At 41.8% G+C, this 26846-nt stretch overlaps 1 protein-coding gene across 1 annotated transcript in view; it reads right to left on the bottom strand.

Annotated features, from left to right (window-relative positions):
* Nucleotides 1-21976: 21976 nt before the first annotated feature.
* The window catches only part of LOC138812397 (vomeronasal type-1 receptor 1-like), a 42246-nt gene continuing 37376 nt past the window's right edge, over nucleotides 21977-26846 (bottom strand). The window contains exons 7-9 of the mRNA XM_070000350.1: nucleotides 26181-26296; nucleotides 22758-22884; nucleotides 21977-22259 (exon numbers count right to left, since the gene is read on the bottom strand). Coding sequence (XP_069856451.1) covers nucleotides 21977-22259; nucleotides 22758-22884; nucleotides 26181-26296 — 526 coding nt within the window. The remainder of the gene's footprint in view (nucleotides 22260-22757; nucleotides 22885-26180; nucleotides 26297-26846) is intronic.

The following is a 26846-nucleotide window of genomic DNA, read 5'->3' as shown; positions in this document are numbered from 1 at the left end:
TCATCTCTTCTGTGTCTGGGAAATAATTGATTCTATTGTGGTAATAAAAAACATGAAAACAATCAAATAGATAAAAGATGCTAGATAGCCCAGTGCTGATGACTCTTGTTTATTATCCTAGCTACTCAGGAGCTGCGATCTGAAGATCATGGTTCCATACCTGAGGGTCAGCGTCCCCAGTCAGCCAAGGCAGAAAAGGTTTGGATACAGTTATCTTCAATTAACTACTCAAAACTCAGAACAAAATTGTGTTATGCCTCAAAGTGGTGAAGAACTAGCCTTAAGCAAAAGAGCTCACACAGCACCCAGGCATAAATTCCAGCCTTATGTCATCAAAAAAAACCCAATAACAAAAACAAAAATGAAATATGCTAGCCTAACCACCAGCCAGTAAGTGTAGCAACTCAGGACGCTGAGATCTGATTATCACAGTTCATAGTCAGCTCAAGCAAGAGGTCTGTGAGACTCTGATCTGCATTTGAAGTAAGGATACTGTGTATAACTGGTGCCATCTTGGCTAAGTGGTGGATTATAGGGAATTAAGTTAAACTGGCACTTGATTGTCTTCATGGTGCAGGAAAGTGAAATCCCATTCCAAGGTGATTGGCTTCCTGAATTCCTAGAGGCAGGGGCTGGACTTAGTAAGTTATTAGAACTGTCAGTCCTGTGCCTTGAACTCATGAGACTCTGATGCTCCCTGTGACCCTGTTCCCTGACCATGACACTATTTAGGCCCAGACCAGGTCAGGCACTATGACACCATGCCTCCTGACTCCTGGCTGTCCTCAGGTAACTATGCCATCACACTTCAGCTCTCCATTAGAGTTAAGCTGGTTTGTTGGTATTGATTTTCTGCTCTTCCTTTCCTTCCTCTACCCAGGGCTCAGTTTCCTGACAGTGCTCACTGCATTCAACAGGCCACAGTTCTTTGAGATAGGAGTTTAGCTGCAGTCACTGGCTTTACAATAAAAACTCTCACCTCAACTTCTCAAAATGTAGCTACTCTGTCTCTTGCTGGTGAGTTCCCATACAACACTTTAAACTACCAAAAAAGACAGAAGTGGAGCCATGGCTCAAGTGGTAGAGTGCTAGCTAGCCTTGAGCACAAACAGGCTCAGGGACAGCACCAATACCATGGGTTCAGGTCTCATAACCAACAACAACAACAAAATAATTCCATGAAATGTTATTTGAATTAAGAACATGATTAGTGATATTCACAAATACTTTATAGGCAACACCTTGCCTATAAAGAACATTATGTGTGTTTTTTTTTTTTTTGTCAGCAGTGGGGCCTGGGTGTTGTCCCTGGGTGTTGTCTCTTTCTAAACAGTAGCGCTCTCCCACTTTGACCCACAGCTCCATTTCTGGTTTTCTGCTGGTGAATTGGAGATAAGAATCTCATGGACTTTCCTGCCCTGGCTGGCTTTGAAAGAGGATCCTTAGAGCTCAGTCTCCTGAGCAGCTAGGATTACAGGTGCGAGCCTGACAGGGAACATTATTTCTTATGATAATGGACATTATGTCAGATAAAAATAATTAAAATTTTGTCCAACAACACATAAATATAAGAAATATGGAAAGAAAAGGACAATGTCTTAATGCATCCACATTAGAATGAAATAAAAAGACACAGTAGGCTGAGAAAAAAAACAAGTATTGCACAAACTTAAATTTGTAAAGAATGCATCTTGTTACTTTATTAGTGAAGAAATGTAATCTGAATTTATTCTAGCATTTTACAAAAGAAATCAAAAGAATCATGTGCTACTGGCTGATGCCTGTAATGCTAGCCACTCCAAGGGATGAGTGAGAATTGAGGATTACAGTTTGAAGCCAGACTGTGCAAACAAATCAAAAAGATTTTTTTGATTGGTTGTGGGACTTGACTTGGGCCTTGGAGCTATCCCGCAGCTCTTCAGCTCATGGCAAGTGCTCTACCACTTGAGACACAGAACTACTTCCAGTTTGCTGTTGATATATTAGAGATGAGAGTTCCATGCCCTTTCCTGTTCAGGCTTGCTTTGAACCACGATCCTCAGATCTCAGCCTCCTGAGTAGCTAGGATTACAGGCTACCAGTGCCTGGCTCTACAGGAATTTTTTCTTGTCAGTCATGGGGCCTGAACTCTGGGCCTGGGCTCTGTCCCTCAGCTCTTCAGCTGAAGGCTAGCACTCTACCACTTGAGCCTCAGACCCACTTCCGGCTTTTTCTGCTTATGTGGTGCTGAGGAATCAAACCCAGAGCCTCATGAATGTAAGGCAAGCACTCCACCACTGAGCCACCTTTCCAGTCCCTCTACACGAATTTTTAACTACAATTAACCACCCAAAGCCAGAAGTGGAAGTGTGTCTCAAGTGATAGAACAGCAGCCTTGAGTGAAAAACTAATCAAGAGATGAAGGCCCTCAGTTTAAGGCTTTCAACTGGACATCCCACATAGCTGTGGTGTTTGAAAGCTCCAGGCTCTTCAGGGACTCATGGAAAGCTAGGACTCTCAATCTCTCTGCTCCTAAACAATTCTTAAGGATAGAGGAAAGCATACATTAAGTGCCTCCTAGTCATGTACATAGATGAATTTGCCTGTGAAATAGAGTTTCTGGTTAAAAGTTTTCATTTGGAAAGGAATCTCCTAAGCTAGGCACTCATCCCTGTCATCCTCTTAATTCAGAAGACTGACACCTGTGGATTGAATTTTGAAACCAATATTGGTGCACTAGGTGTCCAGGCTGCAAAGTCCAGGAGATACTTATTTTCTAATAACCACCAGGAACACTGAAGTGGCACTGTGTCTCAAATGGTAGACAACTAGGCTTGAGCAAAATGGCTTAGGGACAGAACCCAGGCCATGAGTACTAGCTCCATGACTGACAAAATAATAAAAATTTAAAAGAACATCATTAAGTAAGGTGAGTCAAGAACTGTGAGGGAGAAGGCAGAGGGAGAGGGAACAAACAGAGAAAATTGGATGGAATGGGAATGACAAGCCAAGGCATTAAAATTAATGTCAACAGGCCTCTTACATTCATATCATTAATTGTCGTGTTACAGATTATTCCTTGGCAAATCTCTTCCAATGTATATATTCAAATAATGTGTAATTACTCTAAATGTAAGTGTAAATCACGTTAAGATATTACTCATGAAAAAAAGTATACAGAGGTGTATTAGATCATTTCAGCAGAGAATGCTCTACCACTGAGCACACAAAGCTGTGTGGTCTCCAGGATATGCAAAGATGTGGAGGTGCATCAACACTGCTAACAGGCAGGAGAAAGGCTTGTGACTTTCACCAAACATTTTTTCCTAAAATAAAGACATGTGCCTCATTTTAACCCCACACAACACACACATTTTACAGAGAAGTTACTTCTGCATTTTCTTGATGAGTTCCATTTACAACTGTCACTTACCTGAGAAGAATAGCTGCTTACCCAGTAGGAATTGGCTGTCAGGACAGAGGAGTAGAGGCAGTGGTCACAGCAAGTGTGCTCAGCCAGGGAGCCCTAAGATAAAGGCTCAGGATTGAATGATCTCATCTCCTCTGTGGGCATGCTCATCATGTCACCTAGAAGTGCGATGACACTGTGTATATAGGGAACATTGTTTTCCCGTGACAAACACTGGAGAATTGTGAATACTGATGAGCACCACTGAATTTTCATGACCATTTCCAACAGATGTGACCCACGGTGAGGGAAGTCCAGGGAATATGGGGAAACTTTTGAAGACATCTAATTAGAAGTGAGTAGTGGAAAGGGAATCTATTGTGTAAGCATGTGACACTGTATAAATGGCCTTGGTGAATTTGTAGGGTTTTTTTCCTTTGTCTCCAAGATACAATTTCTTTCCAGAGCAAACCACCATGATTTTTGTTAAAAAGCCAGGACTCTGTGGCTCATGCCTGTAATCCTACTTACTCAGGAATCTGAGATCTGAGGATTGCAGTTCAAGGCAGCATAGGCAGAAAAATAGATGAAACTCTTACCTCCAATAAACCACTCAGAAAAAGCTGGAAGAAGAGCTGTGGCTCAAAGGATAGTTCACTACCTTGAGAAAAAAAAACACCCTCAGGGACATTACCAAGGCTATGAGTTCAAGCCTTAATATGTGTAAAAAATGTACTTTTTACCTTCCTCATGTAACTGTAACCCCTCTGTGCAGTATTTTTACAATAAAAACGAATAAAAAAGTCTATATCCCAAGTTGAAATACTATGTCCTGAGAAATATTCAAATAATCAAGGCTCAAAGACAAGTTTAACAATAGTCTTTCTCATGTTTCCCCAGTATCTTCATAGGCTTTTCATATGCCCACTTATTCCAGCCATTTTGACCTTCTGAGAAACAGAGAATATAGACATGTCGTACTCTGAACACAGCATGACCATATCACCTAAAACTAAGTGGCATCCATAGATGAAACTAGAAAGCAGGATGGCGCTGAGAGGGAAATGTATAACTTAGATCCTGTCATTATAAAAGGAAAGACCAAAAACTGCAAGATGAAGACAGAACAATGCAAGATGAAGACAGAACAATGGAAATAAAAATCAGTGAAACCAAATGCTGGATGTTTGAAAAAAGCCAAGGAAATGGACAGAAATTTTGCTTAGATTTGTAACTATAAAACCAGAAGACTCAAATTACTGAACCAGAAATAGAAGTGTAGTCATGATTCTTGACCTGTCGAAATGCAAAACAGAGGAAGGAAAGGTGACTCAGGCCTATGATCTTAGCTCCTCAACAGGCTGAGTTAAGGAGGATCACAGTTTAAAACCAGAACAAGAACAAAGTCCACAAGACTCCATCTCCAGAATAGCCTACAAGCCAGGCACCAGTGGCTCATGTCTGTAATGTTAGCAGCTCAGGAGGCTGAGGTCTGAGGATCAGTGTTTGAAGCCAGCCCAGGCAGAAAAGCCTGTGAGACTCTCATCTCTGATTAACTACCAACAAAGCGGGAAGTAAGTAAAACTGCTGCGCAGATGGTAGAGAGCTAGCCTGAACAGAAAAGCTCAGTGACAGCACCCAGGCCCCAACTTCAAACCCCAGGACTGACACAAAAACAAAAACAACAAAAACCTGGGTGGGAGACATGGCTTAAGTGGTAGAGTACCAGTTGAGTGAACAAGTTTAACAAGCATAGGGCCCTGAATTCAAGTCCTGGCACAAGAAGAGAAGACAGAGAGAGAAAATGGATTCTAACAAATTACAAATGAAAACTATTCAAGTTTCCAGGAACACTACTCTTCTCATAATTGACTTAAGAAGGATGGGTGCTGATGGCTGTACTCCCAGCTACTCAGAAGGCTGAGGTATAAGAATCACAGTTTGAAACCAGCCCTAGCAGGAAAGTCTGTGACACTCTTCTCTCCAAGAAACAACTCAGAAACGGCCAGAGGATGCACTGTGGCTCAAGTGGTAGAGAGCGAGCCTTGAGCCATAGAAGCTCAGGGATAGCATCCAGGCCCTGAGTTCAAGTCCCAGGAAACGAAAAAGTGACTCAAGAAATAGTAGTAACTGTGAATATCGTAAGAAAAGGAGAGATTGCACCTCCAGTATAAAGCCACCCAACACAGAAAAGCCCACAGATACACACACACACACACACACACACACACACACACACACACACACACATACACAGAGTTTATTGACCAACATTTGCATCACCACAATGAGGAACAGTTAGGAACAGTTTTTACTAATTTAATAAAGATAATAATTGTGAATTTTTTGTCAAATGCATGCTACATTTTCATTGAACGTCTACTAAAGTAGCTTTAGGATGACTGCTAATATTGTGCATGAGGTTAGGCCTCACACTGAATTTGTTCTACTTTTAGGACAAAGATGGAATTATGGGCTGGTCCTGCATTACATTTAGGAACCAGCAGTGACACAAGTTTACTGCTTTATCTGCCACCATGGCTCCTGGTCCAGATCAAACATGGTGGATATCTTCAGCTCTGTGAAATCCCTATGATCCACAGGAGAGAACTTTCTAGACTACTCCTCTTACCTGAAAATGTTGGATCTAAGTATGTTTGAAGTTAAACTTTTCAGGAATCCAAATGAAAAACCAACATCTAATAACACTTTGTTTTGTGCTAAATATTGAACTTTATTTCCAAGCTTAATACTTCCACACATTACAATTGTGCAACACATTTGCTAGATAATGAAGAAAAATTAAGCATAATTCCTATATAAAAGAGGGAAAAATTCATCTTCTGATACCTCTGTTACTGCTAAAAAGACAGCAATTGGGCCTTTCCTTATTCTTCATTTGCTTAGTGAACTAATAGTAAAATATCATTAGGACTCAGTAACTGCATTGAAATTTTCTTATAGATTTATTTTATCTGGGTCTCATGTAGACAAGTGTTTCATCTCTGAGATACTCCCATGACTGTCCTTTGTCAATTACACACAGATTCTTACAAAATACCTTTTATTGTATAATTATTAAATAATGATAAATACACAATTTTCTACCAGGTGCTGGTTGCTCACATCTGTTATCCTAGCTACATAGGAGGTTGAGATTTGAGGACTGGGCTTCAAAGAAAACCCAGATGAGAAAGCTTGAGAGACCCTTATCTCCAATAAACCACCGGAAAACCAAAAGTAGGGCTGTGGCTCAAAATGGTAGAATATTTGTCTTGAGCAAAAGAGCCAAGGGATAGCACCCAGGTCCTGAGTTCAAGCCCCCTAAATGACATAATAATAGTAATAGTAATAATAATAGTAATAAGTTAATGAAAAACTGATCCAAGATATATGCAGTGGCTCATATCTGTAAGGTTGAATCAGGAGTATTCAAGTTCAAGGCAATCCCAGGTAAACAATTCATAAGATTCCATCTCAAGTGTTGGCTGAGTGTGGTGATATTCACCTGTAATCACATCCATGTGGGAGACTGAGATTGAGATGGGTTGCAGTTATAGGTAAACATTGGTAAAATACTGATAAGACTCCATCTCAACAAAAAAAGCCTCAATATCTTGTTTCACATGTGTAATCTCACATACTTCAGGAAACACATAATAGGAGCATGAAGGTGCAGGCTGACCTGGATACAAAGCAAAGCTATATCTAAAAAATGACTAGACAGAAAAACTAGAGCATATCTCCAGATATCAATCCAGTACCCTAGCAGTGCAGGGCACAGAGTATAAACCCCACTGATGCCAAAACAAATTATGACCCAACTGTAAAATCTGATGTAAGCATCGTTTAATCAAATTAGGAAAATCATTTTTTAGTAAGCATCTAAAACACCCGAGTGAAGCAGGTGTCTCCGCTGATGAGCACAAAAGTTCTCAGAACTGAGAAACACGCATCCAGGAACACAGCCATGTCTGTCCATGAGCCATGGGACTGGCTTACTATGTGAAGTAAACCAAACAGTAAAAATGGTAGAGAGGCAGTAGAAGAAGATGAACATGCTCACCAGGGTCAGGATGGTGGGGGTGGACCTGGCCTCATGCTCAGGCTTTAGAGAAGGAAGGTGACTGTCAATGTGCCAGACCCTCTGCTTATGTGCAGGACAAGGACCATGGGGCCACTGGCCCACATCATGAAAAACAAGCACATAACATCAATGGAAGAAAATTAGGCTACCTGTAATGAAGTTACAAAAAGTTGTGATGGACATATGGTATGGTATCTATAATGCCATGTGCAAAGTGACATTTTGTTTGTGTCTTGGGACAGATTGTGAGAACACATTAAAAGAACACATTGAGGAAATTGGCTGGAATGTGAATAACAAGCCAAAGTATATTTAATTAAAGTCAACTAGGTTCATACATTCATATCATAATTTGTCAGGTCACAATTTCTTCTTTTGCAAAATCTCTTCCAATGTCTATCATCAAATAACATACTATTGCTTTAAATGTGGGGAGAAATCACATTGAGGTATTACTCATGACAACAGAGTACGGGACATGTTCCTCACTCCACCCTACACAGCACACACATTTTACAGAGAAGTTACTTCTGCATTTTCTTGATGAGTTCCATTTACTACTGTCACTTGCCTGAGAAGAATAGCTGCTTATCCAGAAGGAATTGGCTGTCAGGACAGAGGAGCAAAGGCAGTGGTCACAACATGTGTGCTCAGCCACAGAGCCCCAAGATAAAGGCTCTGGACTGTGTGATCTCATCTTCTCTGTGGTCATGCTCATCCTGACACCTGAAAGTGTGGTGACACTGTGTGTTGGGGGAACAGAGCTTCCATGTAACAAACACTGGAAAATTGTGGATACTGATGAGCACCACTGAACTTTCCCTAACATTTCCAAGAGATGTGACCCATAGTTAGGCAAGTCAAGGGAATATGGGGAAACTTTTGAAGATGATCTCATCAGAAGTGAGTAGAGGAACAGGAAATTTACTGTATAAAACAGTGAAACTGAACAAATGAATTTGGTGAATTCTAGGGTGTTTTTTTTCCTTTTGTCTCCAAGGTATGGTTTCTTTCTTTAGAAAACCACTATGTTAAAAAATGAAAAATAAAAAAGGTGGGCACTGGTGGCTCACATCTATAATCCTAGCTATATAGGAAGCTGAGATCTGAGGAATGTACTTTGAAGCCATCCCAGGAAAAATAGTTTGAGATGCTTATCTCTAAAAACCTACTCCTTCATGCTGGGTCCTGGTCACTCATGCCTGTAATCCTAGCTACTCATGAGGCTGAGATCTGAGGATCACAGTTCAAATCCGCCCGGGCAAGAAAGTCCATGAGACTATTATCTCCAAAAAAAAGTAGAAAACCATAATTTGAGCTTTGTTCAAGTGCTTGAGTGCTAGCCTTGAGGTGAAGAGCCCAATCACAGATTTCACACCCCAGGACTGACCAATTCAAAACAAAAAACTACTCAGACAAAGCTGTAAGCATACTGTGGCTCAAGTAGTTGAGCACTTACCATGAGCACAAAGAGGTTCAGGACCAGTGCCCATGGGCTGAGTTCAAGTTTCAGGACACCTGGTAGGAACAAAAGATGATATCCCAAGTGGAAGTACCATGTACTATGTGATAGTTAACAATGCTTAAATTATCAAGGTTCAGAGATATGTTTTACAACAGTCTTTTTAATGTTTCCACATGATCTTCATAATATTTCCTCATGCTCAACTTATTCCAGCCATTTTGACCTTCAGAGACAGAGAATATAGAAAACTTGAATTCCATTCTTTTTCTGAACATAGCATGACCATATCACCTAAATCTAAGGCACATCTGTATATGAAAATAGAAACCAAGTCTGTGCTGAGAGGGAAACTTCAATCCTGACCCTACAAAAGGGAAAGACCCAAAAGTCTCCACCTTTCATCATTCCTTACAGAGAAAGAAAATAATAGCAAGGTAAACACAATATGAAAGCAAAGAAGAACAGCATAAGTGTAAATGAAAGGTATAAAAAGAGCAATAAAAAAGTCAATGAGCTGGGCAGCGGTCGCTCATGCCTGTAATGCTTGCTACTCAAGATGCTGTCTGAGGATTGCAGTTCAAAGCCAGCTCAGGCAGGAAAGTCCGTGAGGCTCTTATCTCAATTAACAACCAGAAAACAGGAATTAGCATGCTGGCTCAAGTGGTAGAGCACTCACCTTGAGCTGAAGTGCTCAGGGACAACGCCCAGGACCAGAGTTCAAGACCCATGACTGATATTTAAAAAAGAAAGGAAGAAAGAAAACTCAGTGAACCCCAATGTTGGGTGTTTGAAAAGACCAAAGAATTGCACAAAACTTTTACTTAGATTGGCAAAGGAAAAACCAGAAGATTCAAATTACTGAACCAGAAATGGAAGTACACACATGATTCACATGATTCCTGACCTGTGGAAATGCAAAACAGATCCAGGAAAGGTGGCTCAAACCTATGATCCTAGCTCCTCAGGAGGCTGAGATTAGGAGGATCACAGTTTAAGACCAGAATAAGCACAAAAGTCCACAAGACTCCATTTCCAAACTAGCCTACAAGCCTGTCACAGGTAGCTCATGTCTGTAATCTTAGCTACATGGAGGCTGAGGTCTGAGGATCAATGTTTGAAGCCAGACCAGGCAGAAAAACCTGTGAGACTCTTACTTCAAAATAACCACAAAAAAAAAAAAAAAACTGGTAATGAATCTGAGGCTCCAATGGTAAAGAGTTAGCCTTGAGCACAAAAGCTCAGAGACAGCACCCAAGCTCTGAGTTCAAACCCCTGGATTGGCACAACACAAGGCAGAAAAAAAGAGATTGGAAGGGGCGACCAAGATGGTGATGGGACAGTAGGGAAACGCCACAGCTCTCTCCAACCAAAAAGAGAATTCAAGTTCCAATGCTTAATTTCCCCGAGTGACCAACAACAACAAAAAGATGAACACCCAGAGAAAAACAGGAGGCAGAAAAAAAGAAAAAAGAAAGAAAGAAAAGAAAGACTTTCCAGAGAAGTGTGAAGACCCCTCCCCCAACGTTTATTGGCTGCACTGCAAAGCACCAAGCCGTGGCCCTGCCCTGCCCTGCCCTGCAGGGGCTGCCAAAGTCCCCAGAGACACAGGCCATTGTCTGCAGATCACCTGCGCAGAAGACACGTGAGGTAGCAGTGTTGGACCCGCTGATCGCCATGAATGGAGAAACCTTTGAGCTGGGAGCCTGCACAAAGATTCCTCTCCCACCCCTCACTCTCCAAGCACAAGGGCTCTATCCCACCAAAGCCACTCGGTCCCACAGTGGGAACCCCAGAACTACATGGGTCACCCACAGAATGCCAGAGCAGAAGACCTGAAATGTACTGGTGCTGATCCAGAAAGTGCAAACAGAGACAAACTCCAGTGCTCAGAATCTGCAAGAAGACCTCTCCCCCACCTCTTGGTCAGAGGTCCGAGGTCCATCCTAAGGTGCTGACATGAACAGCATCAACAGAAGCAGAGACAGAGGAGAAACATGGAGAGCCACCACTGCCTAGCCCAGCCCACAAGCATCTCAACTGAACTCTGATTGCAGGGGCAAACCAGTGACCTACACCACACAGAAAGAACAACTAGCTCCAGGGTGAGTACCCTGCAGGGGACAGTGTATCTCTCAAGGGAAACCAGAACTGGTGGGAACCCCCAAACCTTGACCCAGACCCCTATCCCAACACCTGGACTACAGGACCCACTAAAACTAGGAAATGTTTGAGAGCTCCACCAGCCTATGGAGCACATCCACCTTGCCAGGCCAGATCAAGAGCGCCCTGGAAAATAACTTAAATACCCAAGCCGGGAATAGTGCCCATGGGTCACAACAGCCAACAGTGGAAGAAACTTGAACTGTGTACTCCAGGCTGCATCACCCAGTTGGGATACACAGCAGCACAGGTCAAACTGACATGCCCCAGGCCAGGGACTGGGAACCAGGACCAGGCCTGGGGAAATGGTGCCTGAGCAACACAACCAACTCCTCCCAATGGAAGTCAGAAGCTGAGCATAAGCCTCAGCAGAGGGGGGAAAACAGGGACCTGCACACCCTGAGAATCACACCTGTGACAGCAAAAGACGTGGGTGTCCAGGGCAAGAGAACCAGAAGCCCAAATCTCACCAGAACCTGACCCATATATCCCAGACTGGAAATTGGACAACTCAGGCTGCCAGCACCTGATAATAGTCAGGAGCTCAGGCTGGTAAGGTGGCTCGGCGGTAGAGTGCTTGCCTTGTGTGCATGAGGCCCTGGATCTGATTCCTCAGCAACAAATAAGCAGAAAGGGACAGAAATGGCACTGTGGCTCAAATGGTAGAGCTTCAGCCTTGAGCTGAAGAATTGAGGGACAGCACCCAGGCCCAGAGTTCAGGCCCACAACTGGAAAAAAATCAGGAGCCCATAGCAGACTCCAGCAACTGGGAGAGTACATCCAACACACCCCATCTTTCCAAGAGCACCTGGAGGAGTATACAGGAGCACTCTAGGCCACTCAGTCCTTCTAAACACGGGAACTGCCAGTGATCTACAGCAGAGAGCCGAGAGCCCTACGTGGGCCAGACCAGTAGCTGGAGGTCAGCCCACAACAGAAATGAGACCAGGTACAGACTCTCTCTGCCAGCCCAGAAACAGCAACCAAGCAGAGAGACACCGATTGACCAAATAAAATTTCAGATTAATCTCCAATAATTCCTGAATCCCCATGTGAAAATCACAGAGAAAAATTACAAGGTTTATCAACACCCAAGATAGCAAGCTACCCCCAAAAGCCAGCAGCCACCCAGGGCATAGCCTCAGTGGGAGCAAAGCAGGAATGGAAGACAAGAGATGCTGGAGGCAATGACTCAAGAATTAAAGCAAGAAATAGAACAGAAATTTAAAGAACACAGGGACAAACTATCAAAAGAGATGCATGGTCTCAAACAGGAGGTACACGCAAAAATAGAGGCAATACACATCTCACTAAGAGGTGAGATTAGTACAAAAATAGAGGGAGTACACACCTCACTAAGAGATGAGATTAGTACTTTGAAAGCCAACATCGAATCCATAAATGAGACCATTTCCTCCATGCAAACCATAATGGAAGCCATAGATAACAGAGAATGAAATGGAATTTAGAGTATCAGATACAGAAGACAGAATACACCAACTGGACCAAAAAATCACAGATATGGAAAAAAATCACTTAAATTATGCCAAAGGGAAATCCAAGAGCAAGCAGGTAGTGCCAAGAAATTTAACCTTCATTTAATTGGAATGGACAAAGGTGAGGAATATTAACAAGATTATCAATGAAAATTTTCCCCATCTTAAAAAAGAACATCTTATCTACATAAATGAAGCATACAGAACACCTAGCAAGCAGGATCCCAGAAGAAACACTTCTAGACACATTATAGTAAAAATGATAGATCTCAATAATAAGGAAACAATCTTGCATGCAGCAAAAACAAAGTAGGAGCTATATTACAATGGGAAAAAATAGAATCACTGCAGATCTCTCCACACAGACACTGAATGCAAGAAAAGCCTGGGAAAGTATCATCCCAGCCCTGAGAACCAATAACTGCCAGCCCAGACTGATATACCCGGCAAAGCTAGCATTCACATTCGATGGAGAATTGAACATTTTTAATGGTAAAGAAAAACTAAATGAATTCATAAACAATAAGCCAGCATTACAAAGAATACTAAGAGGGGGAAAGCAACCAGGAACAGGGACCCACACCAGACAGGTATTAATAGAAGTCTAACTTAGTAAGCACAGGAGGAAAGGAAAGAAGAAAAACTGAGAAAAACAGGGAACGACAGGGACCACAATGCATCTCTCTATACTATCTCTTAATATTAATGGGCTTAATTCACCAATCAAAAGAAACAGAACTGCAGATTGGATCAGAAAACATGACCCATCCATCTGTTGCCTTCAGGAGACCCACCTCTCAGCCAAACATACAAACAAACTCAGAATGAAGGGTTGGAAAAGGATCTACCAGTCAAATGCCCCCAGTAAAAAAGCAGGAGTAGCTATCCTGATATCTGACAAAAGAAACTTTTCATTAAAATGAATACAAAAAGACAAGGAAGTCCACTACATATTAATACACATTATCAACTTATAATCCTCAAACATTGGAGTACCCAAACATGTTAAGCCAAATACTCTCAAACTTACAGAATAAAATAGATCCCAATGCGATAATACTAGGAGTCTTTAACACCCCACTCTCATCCAAGGACTGGTCTACCAACCAGAGGACTGGCAAAGAAGCTAATGAATTAAGTGAGGCCATACTTCAAGTGGAACTAATTGACATCTACCAAGTATTTCACCCTAAAACAACACAGTACACATTCTTCTCAGCAGCTCATGAAACTTTCTCCAAAATAGACCATACCATAGTTCATGCAAGGAACTTAGCAAATACAAGGAGATTGACATAATCCCCTGTAACCTATCTGACCACAGTGGAATCAAGCTAGTTCTCAATAATAAAGCATACCACAGAAATTATTCAAATACATGGAAATTGAACAGCACACTTCTAAGCAACACCTGGGTAACAGAAGATATTAGAGAAGAAATAAAAAAGTTTCTACAATTCAATGAAAATGAAGACACATCACAAAGAAACTTGTGGAACACAGCAAAAGCAGTCCTGAGGGGCAAATTTAGCACCCTCAGTGCCCACATCAAGAAAATAGAGACAGACCAAGTAAGTAATCTCATGTTGCAATTAAAACAGCTAGAAAAACAAGAAAAAGTGGAACCTAAAGTTACTAGACAGAGACAGATAATCAAATTAAGAATGGAAATTAATGAGATGGAGAATCAAAAAAATTATAAATAAAATTAATGAACAAAAAGCTGGTTCTTTGAAAAAAATAAATAAAATTATTAGACCTTCGGCAAGATTAATTAAGAAGAGACGAAGTCCAAATTAACAAGATCAGAGAAGTAAATCAATTAAATAAGCCAATGTCTTACAATGAGATACAGGAAGCAATCAGAAGTCTTCCAACAAGGAAAAGCCCAGGACCAGATGGATTCACAACAGAATTCTATAAGACCTTTAAAGAAGAACTCATACCCACATTCCTCCAGCTCTTCAGAGAAGCAGAGAAGGAGGGAGCTATCCCAAACTCATTCTATGTTGCCAATATCACACTCAGCCCAAACCAGGCAAACACCCAACTAAAACAGAGAACTACAGACCAATCTCCTTGATGAACACAGATGAACACAGAATCCAGAAACACATAAAAAAAAATCATACATTACGACCAGGTAAACTTCATCCCAGAGATTCAGGGATGGTTTAACATAGGTAAGCCAATAAATGTAATCCAACACATTAACAGAGCAAAGGTCAAGAATCACATGATTATCTCCACAGATGCAGAATAGGCCTTTGATAAAACACAACATTCATTCAGGTTAAAAGCTCTGGAGAAGGGCTGGGAAGGTGGCTCAGCGGTAGAGTGCATGCCTTGCAAGCATGAGGCCCTGGGTTCGATTCCTCAGCACCACATAAACAGAAAAAAGCCGGAAATGTGCTGTGGCTCCAGTGGTAGAGCGCTAGCCTTGAGCTGAAGAGCTGAGGGACAGCTGAGGGACAGCACCCAGACCCAGAGTTCAGGCCCCATGACCGGGGGAAAAAAAAAAAAAAGCTCTGGAGAAAATAGGAATAGAAGGAACATTCTTTAAAACAATAAAAGCCATCTACACAGATCAATAGCCAATGTTACACTTAATGGGGGAAAACTACAACCAATTCTCCTAAAATCAGGAACAAGGCAAGGATGCCACTGTCTCCACTCCTCTTCAATATAGTCCTGGAACCCTTGGCCAGGGCATTAAATCAAGAAAAAGACATTAATGGGATCAGCAAGGGAAAGAAGAAGTTAAACTATTCCTTTTTGCAGATGACATGATACTATACCTTCATGATACCCAAAACTCCATCCCCAAACACTTAGAAATTATAAATCACTTGGGCAAATTAGCAGGATACAAAATCAACCCACAAAAATCAATCAGGTTCATGTACACTGACAATGTACAAGCAGAGGGAAATAAAGGAAGCAACCCCATTCACAATAACCCCCCCCAAATAAAATAGGAATTAACCTAACCAAAGATGTAAAAGAACTATTTAATGAAAACTATAAAAACTTAAAGAAAGAAATTGCAGAAGACACAAGGAAATGGAAAGACCTTCCATGCTCTTGGATAGGCAGACTTCATATAGTGAAAATGGGAATACTGCCAAAATTAATATACAAATTCAATGAAATTCCTATTAAAATCCCAATGACGTACATTTCTGAAATACAGAAAACAGTCCAAAATTCACATGGAACAACAAAAGATCTAGAACAGCCAAAACAATTATAGGCAAAAAAGACAACACAGGAGGGATCTGGATGCCAGACTTCAATTTCTACTATAGAGCCATAATAACAAAGACAGCATGGTACTGGCACAAAAACAGACCTGAAGACCAATAGAATAGAATAGAAAGATCCAGAAATAAAACCACATGCCTACAGTCAGCTGATATTTGACAAAGGAGCCAAAGACATACAGTGGAAGAAACACAGCCTCTTCAAGCACTGGTGCTGGGAAAACTAGGCAGCCACATGCAGAAAACTAAAAGTGTACCCCAGCCTATCACCATGCACCAACATCAACTCAAAATGGATTAAAGACCTTAACATTAAACCTGAATCTCTGAAACTACTGCAGAACAGTAGGAGAGACACTTGAAATTATAGGCACAGGAAGGAACTTCCTGAACAGATCCCAGGGTCACAACAAATTGGAAAGACTTGACAAATGGGACTACTTTAAAATAAAAAGTTTCTGCACAGCTAAAGCTATAGCAACCAAGCTAGAAAGAAAACCAACTAACTGGGAAAAAATATTTACCAGCAATATATCAGACAAGGGGTTAATATTCAGTATATACAGGGAACTCAAGAAACTAATTCCTCCTAAACCTAACGAACCAATTACTAAATGGGCAAGGGAACTAAAGAGAGATTTCTCAGATGAAGAGATAAAAATGGCAAAGAAACACATGAGGAAATGTTCACCATCCCTAGTTGTGAAGGAAATGCAAATAAAGACAACCCTGAGACACCACCTTACCCACCCAAATCCTAAAGTCAGCCAACGACAAATGCTGGAGGGAATGTGGAGAAAGAGGAACTTTATTACACTGCTGGTGGGAATGTATACTTATACAACCACTTTGGAAAGCAGTCTGGAGGGTCCTCAGAAAGCTAAATACTGAACATCAGAAACCAGGATACAAGGACACATGCACATTCATGTTTATTGCAGCACTGTTCACAATAACCAGGATATGGAAACAACCCAGATGTCCCACCACAGATGCATGGATCCAAAAATTGTGGTATCTATACACAATGGAATATTATGCAGCCATTAGAAAGAACAAAATAATGGCATTTGCAGGGAAATGCATGGAGTTCGAAGAAATCATGTTGAGCGAGGTAAGCCAAGAGCAAAGAGACAAACAGCACATGGTCTCCCTGATAAGTGGATGTTAAGTCCAAAATGTAAGGTGATACGACAAAATTAACAAGACTTAAGAAACAAAGGACTTCCACTCATCTGGTCAAATCACTACTAAATAACCCCATGCTGCTGATCACATATATGGTATATATGTGCATACTAGAGGGAAACCAGGAGGACGACACAGAACTAGAGAGAATTAGGGGAAAATATACAACAGAGGGACCCATCAGCTGCACTGGACATTTACCAAAATGAACTAAGCAATTCAATGGCAGCGAAGGGAGGGAAGGAACAAGTGGGAAAGAGGGAACAGCTGATGCTAAGCAAAACAAAAGAAATGTACATATCACCCAATGTGGAATAAAAAACTGTATTGCAAAGCTCATAGAACTCATAAATTTTATAGGCCCTGATAGACAATTTGCTCCATGAAAGTTAGAATGTAATTGTGATTTTAACTAAGCATCACTAACACACAATACTGTGAAATTTGGGGAATTATGTAACCACTTAATCACAATAAAAATTTTGAAAAAAAATAAATAAAAATAAAATATAAAAAAGGTGGGCACTGGTGGCTTATGCCTTTAATCCTAGATATCCAGGAAGCTGAGATCTGAGGACTGCAGTTTGAAACATCCCAGGAAAATAGCCAAGACTCTTATCTCTAAGAAAGTATTCAGTCAAGCTTGGTACTGGTCCCTCATGCCTGTAATCCTACCTAGTCTGGAGGCTCAACTCTGAGGATCATGGTTCAAAACCAACCCAGGTAAAAAAGTCCATGAGAGTATTGTCTCCAATAAACCACTAGAAAACTAGAATTTGAGCTTTGCTCAAGTGGTAGATTGTGAGCCTTGAGGTGAAGAGCCTGGTCCCAGAGTTCAAGCCCCAGGACCAACAAAAACAAAACAAAAAATTACTCGGCAAAGTTGTAAGTACACTGTGGCTCAAGTAGTTGAGAACTTACCATGAGCACAGAGAGGCTCAGGACCAATGCCCATGGGCTGAGTTCAAGCTTCAGGACAGGCTAGTGGAAAACAAAAAAAAAAAGACAATATCCCAAGTAGAAGTACCATGTACTATGTGATAGTTAACGATGCTTAAATTATCAAGGCTCAGAGATATGGTTTACAGCAGTCTTTTTAATGTTTCCACATGATCTTCATAAACATTCCACATGCTCACTTTTTCCAGCCATTTTGACCTTCTGAGATAGAGAATATAGAAACCCTGAATACCACTCTTCCTCTGAACACAGCATGACCATATTGCCTAAGTAAGGCACATCTATGTATGAAAATAGAAACCAGGTCTGTGTGGAAAGGGAAACTTCGACCCTGACCTTACAAAAGGGAAAGTTCCAAATGTCTCCACCTGTCATCATTCCTTACAGAGTAAGAAAATGATAGCAAGGTAAACACAATATGAAAGCATAGAAGAAGACCATAACTATGAATGCAAGCTATAAAAAGAGCAATAGAAAAGTCTGAACTGGGCAGCTGTGGCTAATGTCTGTAATCCTAGCTACTGAAGAGGCTGTCTGAGGATTGCCCTTCAAAGCCAGACCATGCAGGAAAGTCTGTAAGACTCTTAATCTCCAAGTAACCACCAGAAAACCAGAAGTAGCATTGTGGGTCCAGTGGTAAACGTTGACATTGAGATGAAGAGTTCAGGGACCAGGACCAGAGTTGAAGCTCCACCAACGATGTAAAAAAAAAAAAAAAAAATGAAGAAAAGTCAGTGAACCCGAATGTTGGGTGTTTGAAAAGACCAAAGAATTGCGCAAAACTTCTACTTTGATTGTCAAAAGAAAAACCAGAAGATTCAAATTACTGAAACAGAAATGGAAGTGCAAACATGATTCCTGACCTATGGAAATGCAAAAACAGAACCAGGAAAGGTCGCTCAAGCCTATGATTCTAGCTCCTCAGGAGGCTGAGTTTAAGAGGATCACAGGTTACAATCAGAACAAGGACAAAAGTCCACAAGACTCCAGCTCCACAATTGCCTAAAAGCCGGGCACAGGTGGCTCATGCCTGTCATCTTAGCTGATCAGGAGACTGAGTTTTAGGATCAGTGTTTGAAGCCAGACCAGGTAGAAAAACCTGTGAGTTCTTATTTCAAACTAACCACAAAAAAGCTGTTGGTGAAGCTGAGCTCAAATTATAAAGAGCTAGCCTTGAGCACAAAAGCTCAAGGACAGCACCCAACCATGAGTTCAAACCCCTGGAATGGCACAACACAAAGGTAGAATAAAAACAACATAAAAAATCCTGGGCAGGAGTCATGGCTAAAGTGGTAGAGGACAGCAAAGCAAGCAATTGAAACTACCACAGGCCCTGAATTCAGGTCCTGGTACCTGAAGAGAAAGACAGAAAGATAGAGAAAGACAGAAAGATAGAGAGATGAGCATGTCCTTGCCCACTCACACACAGAGACAGAATGGATTCTAATAATTACATATAATTATTAATGTTAAAGTTTCTAGGAACACTACTCCTGTCAAAATTGACTCAAGAAAGCAGACACTATTGGCTCACGCCTATAATTGTAGCTACTCAGGAGGCTGAGATCTAAAGATCGCTGTTAGAAGCTAGCCATGAGAAGAAATTGATGAGACACATCTCCAACAAACTGCTCAGAAAAGACCAGAAGTGGTGCTATGGTTCAAGTGGTAGAGCACTAGCCTTGATCCAGCAAAGCTCAGGGAAAGCACCCAGGACATCAGTTCAAGCCACAGGAATAGAAAGGAAAAAAAAACTAGGAACAAAAAAAGAAAAATTGAATCAAGAAATAGAAAGAAATCTGATTAACGAAAGAAGAGATTGCATCTGTAGTATAAAGCCTCCCAACACAGACAATGCCTCAGACACTCACAAACACACACACTATCACACACAGTTGTTTACCGATATTTGAATCACCACAATGAAATGATATATCTCTAGTAATTTAATAAAACTAAAATTTGTGAAACTTTGTCAAATGCAATGTACATTTTTCTTGAACATTGACTAAAACATTTTCAGGATGACTGCTGATATTGTGCATGAGGCTAACCCTCACACTGAGTGTCATTCTTTAAGGACAAGGATGGAATTCTGGGTTGGTCCCAGGTTATATTTAGGAACCAACAGTGACACAGGTTTACTGCTTAACCTGATACCATGTCTCTTGGTGGAGGTCAAACATGATGGATGTCTTCAGATCTCTGAAATCCCTGTGATCAACAGGAGAGACCTTTCTAGACTACTCTTCTTTCCCTGAAAATGCTGGGTCTAAATGTTTTTGAAGGTAATATGTTTTCAGGTACCAATGTGAAAAACCAACAAATAATAACACTTTGTTTTGTGCTAAATATTGGACTTTATTTCCAAATTTAATATTTCTACTCATTACACTTAGCATAATTCATGAGGTCATGAAGAAAAATGAAGTGTAATTCCTGCCTAATAGGGTGAAAACATTCATTTTCTGTTATCTCAGTTACTACGAATTAGCAATTATACCTTATGCAATATTTAGCGAACTAACAATAAAAATCAGTAGGCCTCACTGAGCGCCGGTGGCTCACGCCTGTAATCCTAGCTACTCAGGAGGCTGAGATCTGGCGATCTCGGTTCAAAGCCAGCCCGGGCAGGAAAGTCTGTGAGACTCTTATCTCCAATAAACAACTAGAAAATCTGAAGTGGCACTGTGGCTCAAGTAGTAGAGCGCTCAACTTGAGCTGAAGAGCGCAAGGACAGCGCCCAACCCAGAGTTCAAGCCCCAAGACCGACAAAAAAAAATCAGTAGGCCTCATTAACTACATTGAAATTTTCTATAACTTTGTTTTATTTGAGGTTCAGGCAACAAAATTTGGGGTCTTGGGTAGGCAGGAACTTCGCTGCTGAGATACCTCCAAAGTCTTCTTTAGTCCGTTTCACACAGATTCTTACAAAATACCTTCTATTATATACTCATTTAATAATTTTAAACATAAAATATGTGCTAGGTACAGTTGGCTCACTCCTGTTAATTCCAGCTACTCAGGAGATCTGAGGATTGTAATTCAAAGCCAGCCTGGCAAGAAAGCCAATGACATTCCTCTCTCCAATAAACTACTCAGAAGAGGCCTGAAGTGGCATTGTGGGTCAAAATGATATTGTTAGCCTTAAGCAAAAGAGCTCTGAGACAGTGTCCAAGCCCTGAGTTCAAGCTCCACAACTAATAATAATAGTAATAATAATTATTATTGTTATTATTATTATTTAACTCAAAGATGGATCCAAGGTGGATGCAGTAGTTCACACGTGCAAGGCTGAATCAAGAGGATTCAGTTCCAAGGCCAGCCCAGGAAAACAGTTCACAAAACCCCCCCTCCAATACTAGGTGGTTGTGGGGGTGTACACCAGATGTGTTAGGCTGAGATTGGGATGTTTGCAGTGATAGGTTAGCCTGGGTAAAAACAATTCCCTAAGACTTTATCTAAACAACAAAACCTCAGCAACTACATTCACATCTCTCATTCCAGGTACTTCAGGAAATACATAATATGAAGTACATACACATAGTATGAAGTGCAAGCTGACCTGGCTACAAAACAAGGCTATAGCTCAAAAAAATGACCAGAGTGAGCTGGGAAGGTGGACAGTGATAGAGTGCTTGCCTGGCATGCATGAGGTCCTGGGTTGGATTATTAAGCACAAAATAAATAGAGATGGCTGGAAGTAGTGCTGTGGCTCAAGTAGTAGAGTACTAGCCTTGAGCTGAAGAGCTGAGGGACAGCACCCAGGCCCAGAGTTTAGGCCCAAGGCCCAACCAAATATAAATAAATAACCAGAGTGAAAAAGGTCTACAGCAGATCTCTAGTAGTACAGCTCATGCTCTAACAATGCAGAACATAGTGTGTAAATGCCACTGCTGCAAAAACAACACTATGAACCAACTGGAAATTGAATGTAATGGCTTGGTTTAAGTGAATCATGAAAATCTTTTATTCAATGCAAGAATGAAAAACCTGTGTGATACAAGTGTCACTACTGATGAGCACAAAGGGGCTCATGACAGAGAAACACACACCCAGGAAAACAGACGTATCCTCCAGCCACAGGTCTGGCTTCCTAAAGAGACCAACACAGAGAGTGAAAATGGCAGAGAGGCAGTAGGAGGAGACGAACATGCTCACCATGGTCAGGATGGTGCACGTGTCACTGGCCTCATGGTCAGGTCTTTGGGAGGAAATGCATCTGTGAATGTTTAGAACCCTCTGCTTGCCTCTATGCAGAAAAAAGACCATGGAGTCACTGGCCCACATCATGAAAAGCAAGCACATAACATCAATGGAAGAGAATAAGACCATCTGTGAAAAATGTACAAATGGATTTGGCAGGGCTGCTCCTGTTGAGCAGTATATATAATGCATGTGCACAGTGACATTTTGTTTGTGTCTTGGTCTAATCACTCTCAGAGACACAGAAACATTTACCAGGAGCTGCAGGATCCAGGAAAGGGAACCACAGAACCCAAAGCACTTGGGAAATCTAGTAGTGATCTTCCACCAAGCATTTCTAGTGCAAAGCTTTGAGACCTGGAAGTTGCTCAGAAGGCAGGTGGCATTAAGAGAAACACCTCTGGCTACTCTGTGGACATACGAAACAATGCTACATCCGGCATCATCCAGGAAGTACTTCCATACAAAACCTGCTATCGTGTGAGGGATCCCAGTGGATAAAACAACCAAGTTAATGGCTAAAGATGAAGTCTGTGAGCCCCACCTTCTGTCCACTGAGAAGGGTGTAGCTGTAAAAACAAAGGAGACAGGAGTTCCCCAGGACCACTGCTGAAGTATGAGTGAGGACGCAATCCAAACCTGCATGTTGACTTTGGTGATCTCTTCCATATCTAGGAAAATAGCACAAAAATAGCATGAAAACTAAACAAGGATGAGTATGTTAGCCAAGACACATGCATGAGGATAGCAGTTTGAAGCCAGTCCAGGCAGAAATGTCCCCATTAGGCTCTGTCGCTCAGGCCTAGGCCCTGATTTTAAGCCCCATAACCAACGGGAAAAAAGAATACCAGGAAATATTATTTTAATTAATAGCATAATTAGTGATACACACAAATACTTGACAGAATAGTGAGACATCAACCAACATTTTGTTTATAAGGAACATCCTTTCTTTTTCCTTTTCCTATTTTCATCAGTACCAAGGCTTAGTGCTGTTCCTGAGTTTGTTTTGCTCAAGGATAGTGCTCTTCTACACTGAGCGACAGCCAATTCATGGGCTTTCTGCTGGGAAGGCTTTGAACCTGGATCCTCAGAATTCATCCTCCTGAATAGCTGGAGTTACCCTCCTGAGCCCAACAAGCAACATTATTTCTTATGATAAAACAGATGAAAACAGTTAAAATTTTGTAAAGCAACACTTGGTTGTGAAAAGCACAATGTTTTAATGCATTCACACCAGCATCAAATAGCAGCAGAGACAAATGTCAAACTGAGAAGGAAACACAAGTCATGCACACATTTCAGTGTATAAAAGAAACACATTGTTAGTGTATCAGCAAACAAGTAAAATTTGATTTTACTCTAGAATTTCAAATACTTTACAAATCCAAAAAAAGCCAGGTGTTAGTGGTAGATGCCTGTAATCCTAGCCACTTGGAGGCTGAGAGCTGAGAATCGCAGTTAGAAGCCAGCTTGACCCAAAAATATCTCTGAGACTATTATTTCCAATGCAGTATTGAGAAAAGTTCAGAAGTTGCACTGTGGCTCAAGAGGTAGAGTACTAATCTTGGGCAAAAAAGAAACTCAGGAATACTGCCTAGACCCTGAGTTCAAGCCCCAGGACTGGCAAAAATTAAAAATATTTATATAATTTTATTAGATCTCTTCAGCAGAGAATGCTGTGCCCCCAGAACACACAAAGCTGTGTGGTCTCCAGGATATGAAGAGATGCGGATTGAAGAGTTAAAAATTAGGAACCTCACTTCACCATTACCATCATTAACTTGCTAACTGCTGACTTTGCTTCTGTAAATATGCTTGCATTCAGACCCCCTTTGACCTGGGAGATAAAATTGGCAGTAACTCAAAGTATTGGCCGGCCCAGATGTCTGGACATCAGCCCACCCAGGACAAGGACAGCGGTTATAGATAGCATATGTTCTTCAGTTCCAAATTAATTAAGCCATCCTTGGGACAAACCTTGACAATGACCACCTGACCAGACCACGAACTGGGTCAAATGTCAACCAATTATAGACCAACCAGGAGCCAATTATATCACGAAAAACATTTTATGCTGATTTTATGGGTTTTGCCTTTAAAAATGTCTGTAACCTCTGCTCGGGACTCCCTGACTGCTTGGGACAGAGAGTCTGTTTGCGCAAATGCCAAATAAACTCCTCTTGCTTATTGCAGCTGCTGGCTTGAAGTCTTGGTTCTCGGGGTGGAGAAAGTATCCCAGTGAGTCTGGGGTCTTTCAGGATCTGCACCAAGACTGTTAACTGTGGCAGGAGACAAGCCTGTGACTCACCAGACATTTCTGCTAAAATACGAGAAAGTGCCTCATTCTAACCCCACACAGCACACATATTTTACAGAGAAGTTACCTCTGCATTTTCTTGATGAGTTCCATTGACTACTGTCACTTGCCTGGGAAGAATAGCTGCTTACCCAGTAGGAATTGGCTGTCAGGACAGAAGAGCAGAGGCAGGGGTCACAGCATGTATGCTCAGTCACAGAGCCCCAAGATAAAGGCTCAGGACTGTGTGATTTCATCTCCTCTGTGGGCATGCTCATCATGTCACCTAGAAGTGCGGTGACACTGTGTGCATGGGAAACAGAGCTTCCCTCGGACACACACTGGTGAATTGTGGATACTGATGAGCACCACTGAACTTCCAAGACCATTTCCAACAGATGTGACTATGGTAAGAGAAGTCCAAGGAATATGCAGAACTTTTGAAGACAATCTCATTAGAAGTGAGTAGAGGAAAAGGAAATCCATTATAAAACAGCATGAAACTGAGAAAATGGTTTTGATGAATTTGAAGTGTATTTTTCTTTTATTTCCACTATGTAATTTCTTTCCTTAGTAAATCATTCAGGTTAAAAAAAAAAAAAAAGCTGGTGCTGGCAGATTATGCCTGTAATCCTAGCTACTCAAGAGGCTGAGATATGAGGATATTGGTTCAAAGCCAGCCCGCGCAGGAAAGGCCAGGAAACTCTTTGTCTGCAATAAACCACCAGAAAACTGAGAAGCGTGAGATATATATAACCAGATAGACCTGTATTTGCCATTTTGTATTAGACCGGTATTTGCCATTTTGTACTTTCTTTAACTTGCCTTTCTGCTTCTGTACACATGCTTGCTAAACCTTGAAGAGTGCAGCTGCTATTCTACCTGCCCTTGAGCCCCTGACACTCCTGGATCTGGAGCTGAAATTAACGACCCTCTGGCAGGGAGTACCTGACAAAGTACCTGACACATTCCAGACCACTTTCTCTGGGCCTAGGATCGGAGATAGTTGCTGCCCGGCAACCACTTCCCCAGGTCAGGGTCAGAGATAGTGGCCATCTGGCAACCACTTCTCCTAAATTACCCTAGAAGTACTGTCTAATTAGTTTAGAGCACAATAGCTCACTAAGGCTGACCAATTATTAGCCCCAGCCCTTTTCCCGCTTTGTACTGTGCCAATCATCCACTAGAATTATGATTTGAATTTCCCGCGTGGTGTATTGATTCGTTGCCAATACATACTGAGGCCTTACCCCTACCAAAGAACATATAAAAGGTGCTGTAACTCTGTGCTGGGGGCCGCTCTCTGCACTCGGACATCAGTGCACAGAGGGGTCCGTGCTCGAGCTCGTCAATAAACGACTCATTGCTGCTTGCATTGATCTTTGGTCTCTGGTGGTCTTTTTAGGCGCTTCAAGTCTCTGGGCATTACAAAACCAGAAGTGGTGCTGTGGCTCAAGTCTTAGAGTGCTAGCCTCCAGTTGAAGAACTGCGGGACAGCGCTCAGGCCCAGAGGTCAAGCCCCATGCCTGGGGGAAAAAAAATGGAGAAAAAAAAAAAAAGAAAAGAGCTCTGGGAAGATGGAGGAGGAGAAGCTGGAGGCCAAACAAGTTCTTGCATAGAAAGCAGTTTTAGTGCTCCAGTCAACAGTCCTAGGCCAAAGAATTTCACCAAGTGTGCCATCACAGTACACAAAGTTTGGCCAGAGAGGGAAAATCCAGGCAAGGAGACAGATCTGAGCACTTGCTGCGGCTGCAGCCACGGCTGCAGTGGCCTTAGCCGCATACCTACAACACAGAGAATCGGGGACAAAGACACCAGACACAGCGGGCGAACAGATGCTACTCAACACTAGCAGGAACTGACAAGGAGCAGATATCTTCATCCTGGAGGTTGCAGACCAGAGACAACCCAGGAACCAAGATTCTGGCATGAGTAAAACCCTGACATCCTCACTCATTCTCAGGGAGGAGAGGAGTAAGTAAAGGCCACCACTCCCCCTCCCCCCACTACCAGAGATCTCCATTTTTGATACTGACAAAGGCCTCTCTGAGCAGCTAGCTCCAACTCAGGCCTTGGAAGAAAACAAAAGAGTCAACAGCAGGTCACAGAAACCTAACCTGACCTGCCAGGCTCGCTCCACCCAGGGAAAAGTCACCCAGCCCAGGCAAAGAAACCTCCACCCCCAGAGGTGTGACTTTCTTCACTGAGTAAACAGAGCCAGATGCAGCCCCTCCCTACAGCAGCCTAGACAATCAATTGAAATTCTGTAAACACAAACCCTGAGAATGGCTCCAGGCTGGGCTCTATGAGTGTCTCAGAATCTAGCCCCTCAGG

This window comes from Dipodomys merriami, unplaced genomic scaffold, assembly GCF_024711535.1.
Source record: "Dipodomys merriami isolate MVZ:Mamm:240054 unplaced genomic scaffold, mDipMer1.0.p SCAF_57, whole genome shotgun sequence".
Taxonomy (NCBI): domain Eukaryota; kingdom Metazoa; phylum Chordata; class Mammalia; order Rodentia; family Heteromyidae; genus Dipodomys; species Dipodomys merriami.
Note: the sequence above shows the minus strand (reverse complement) of the source record. Positions and strands in the feature narration are given on the sequence as shown.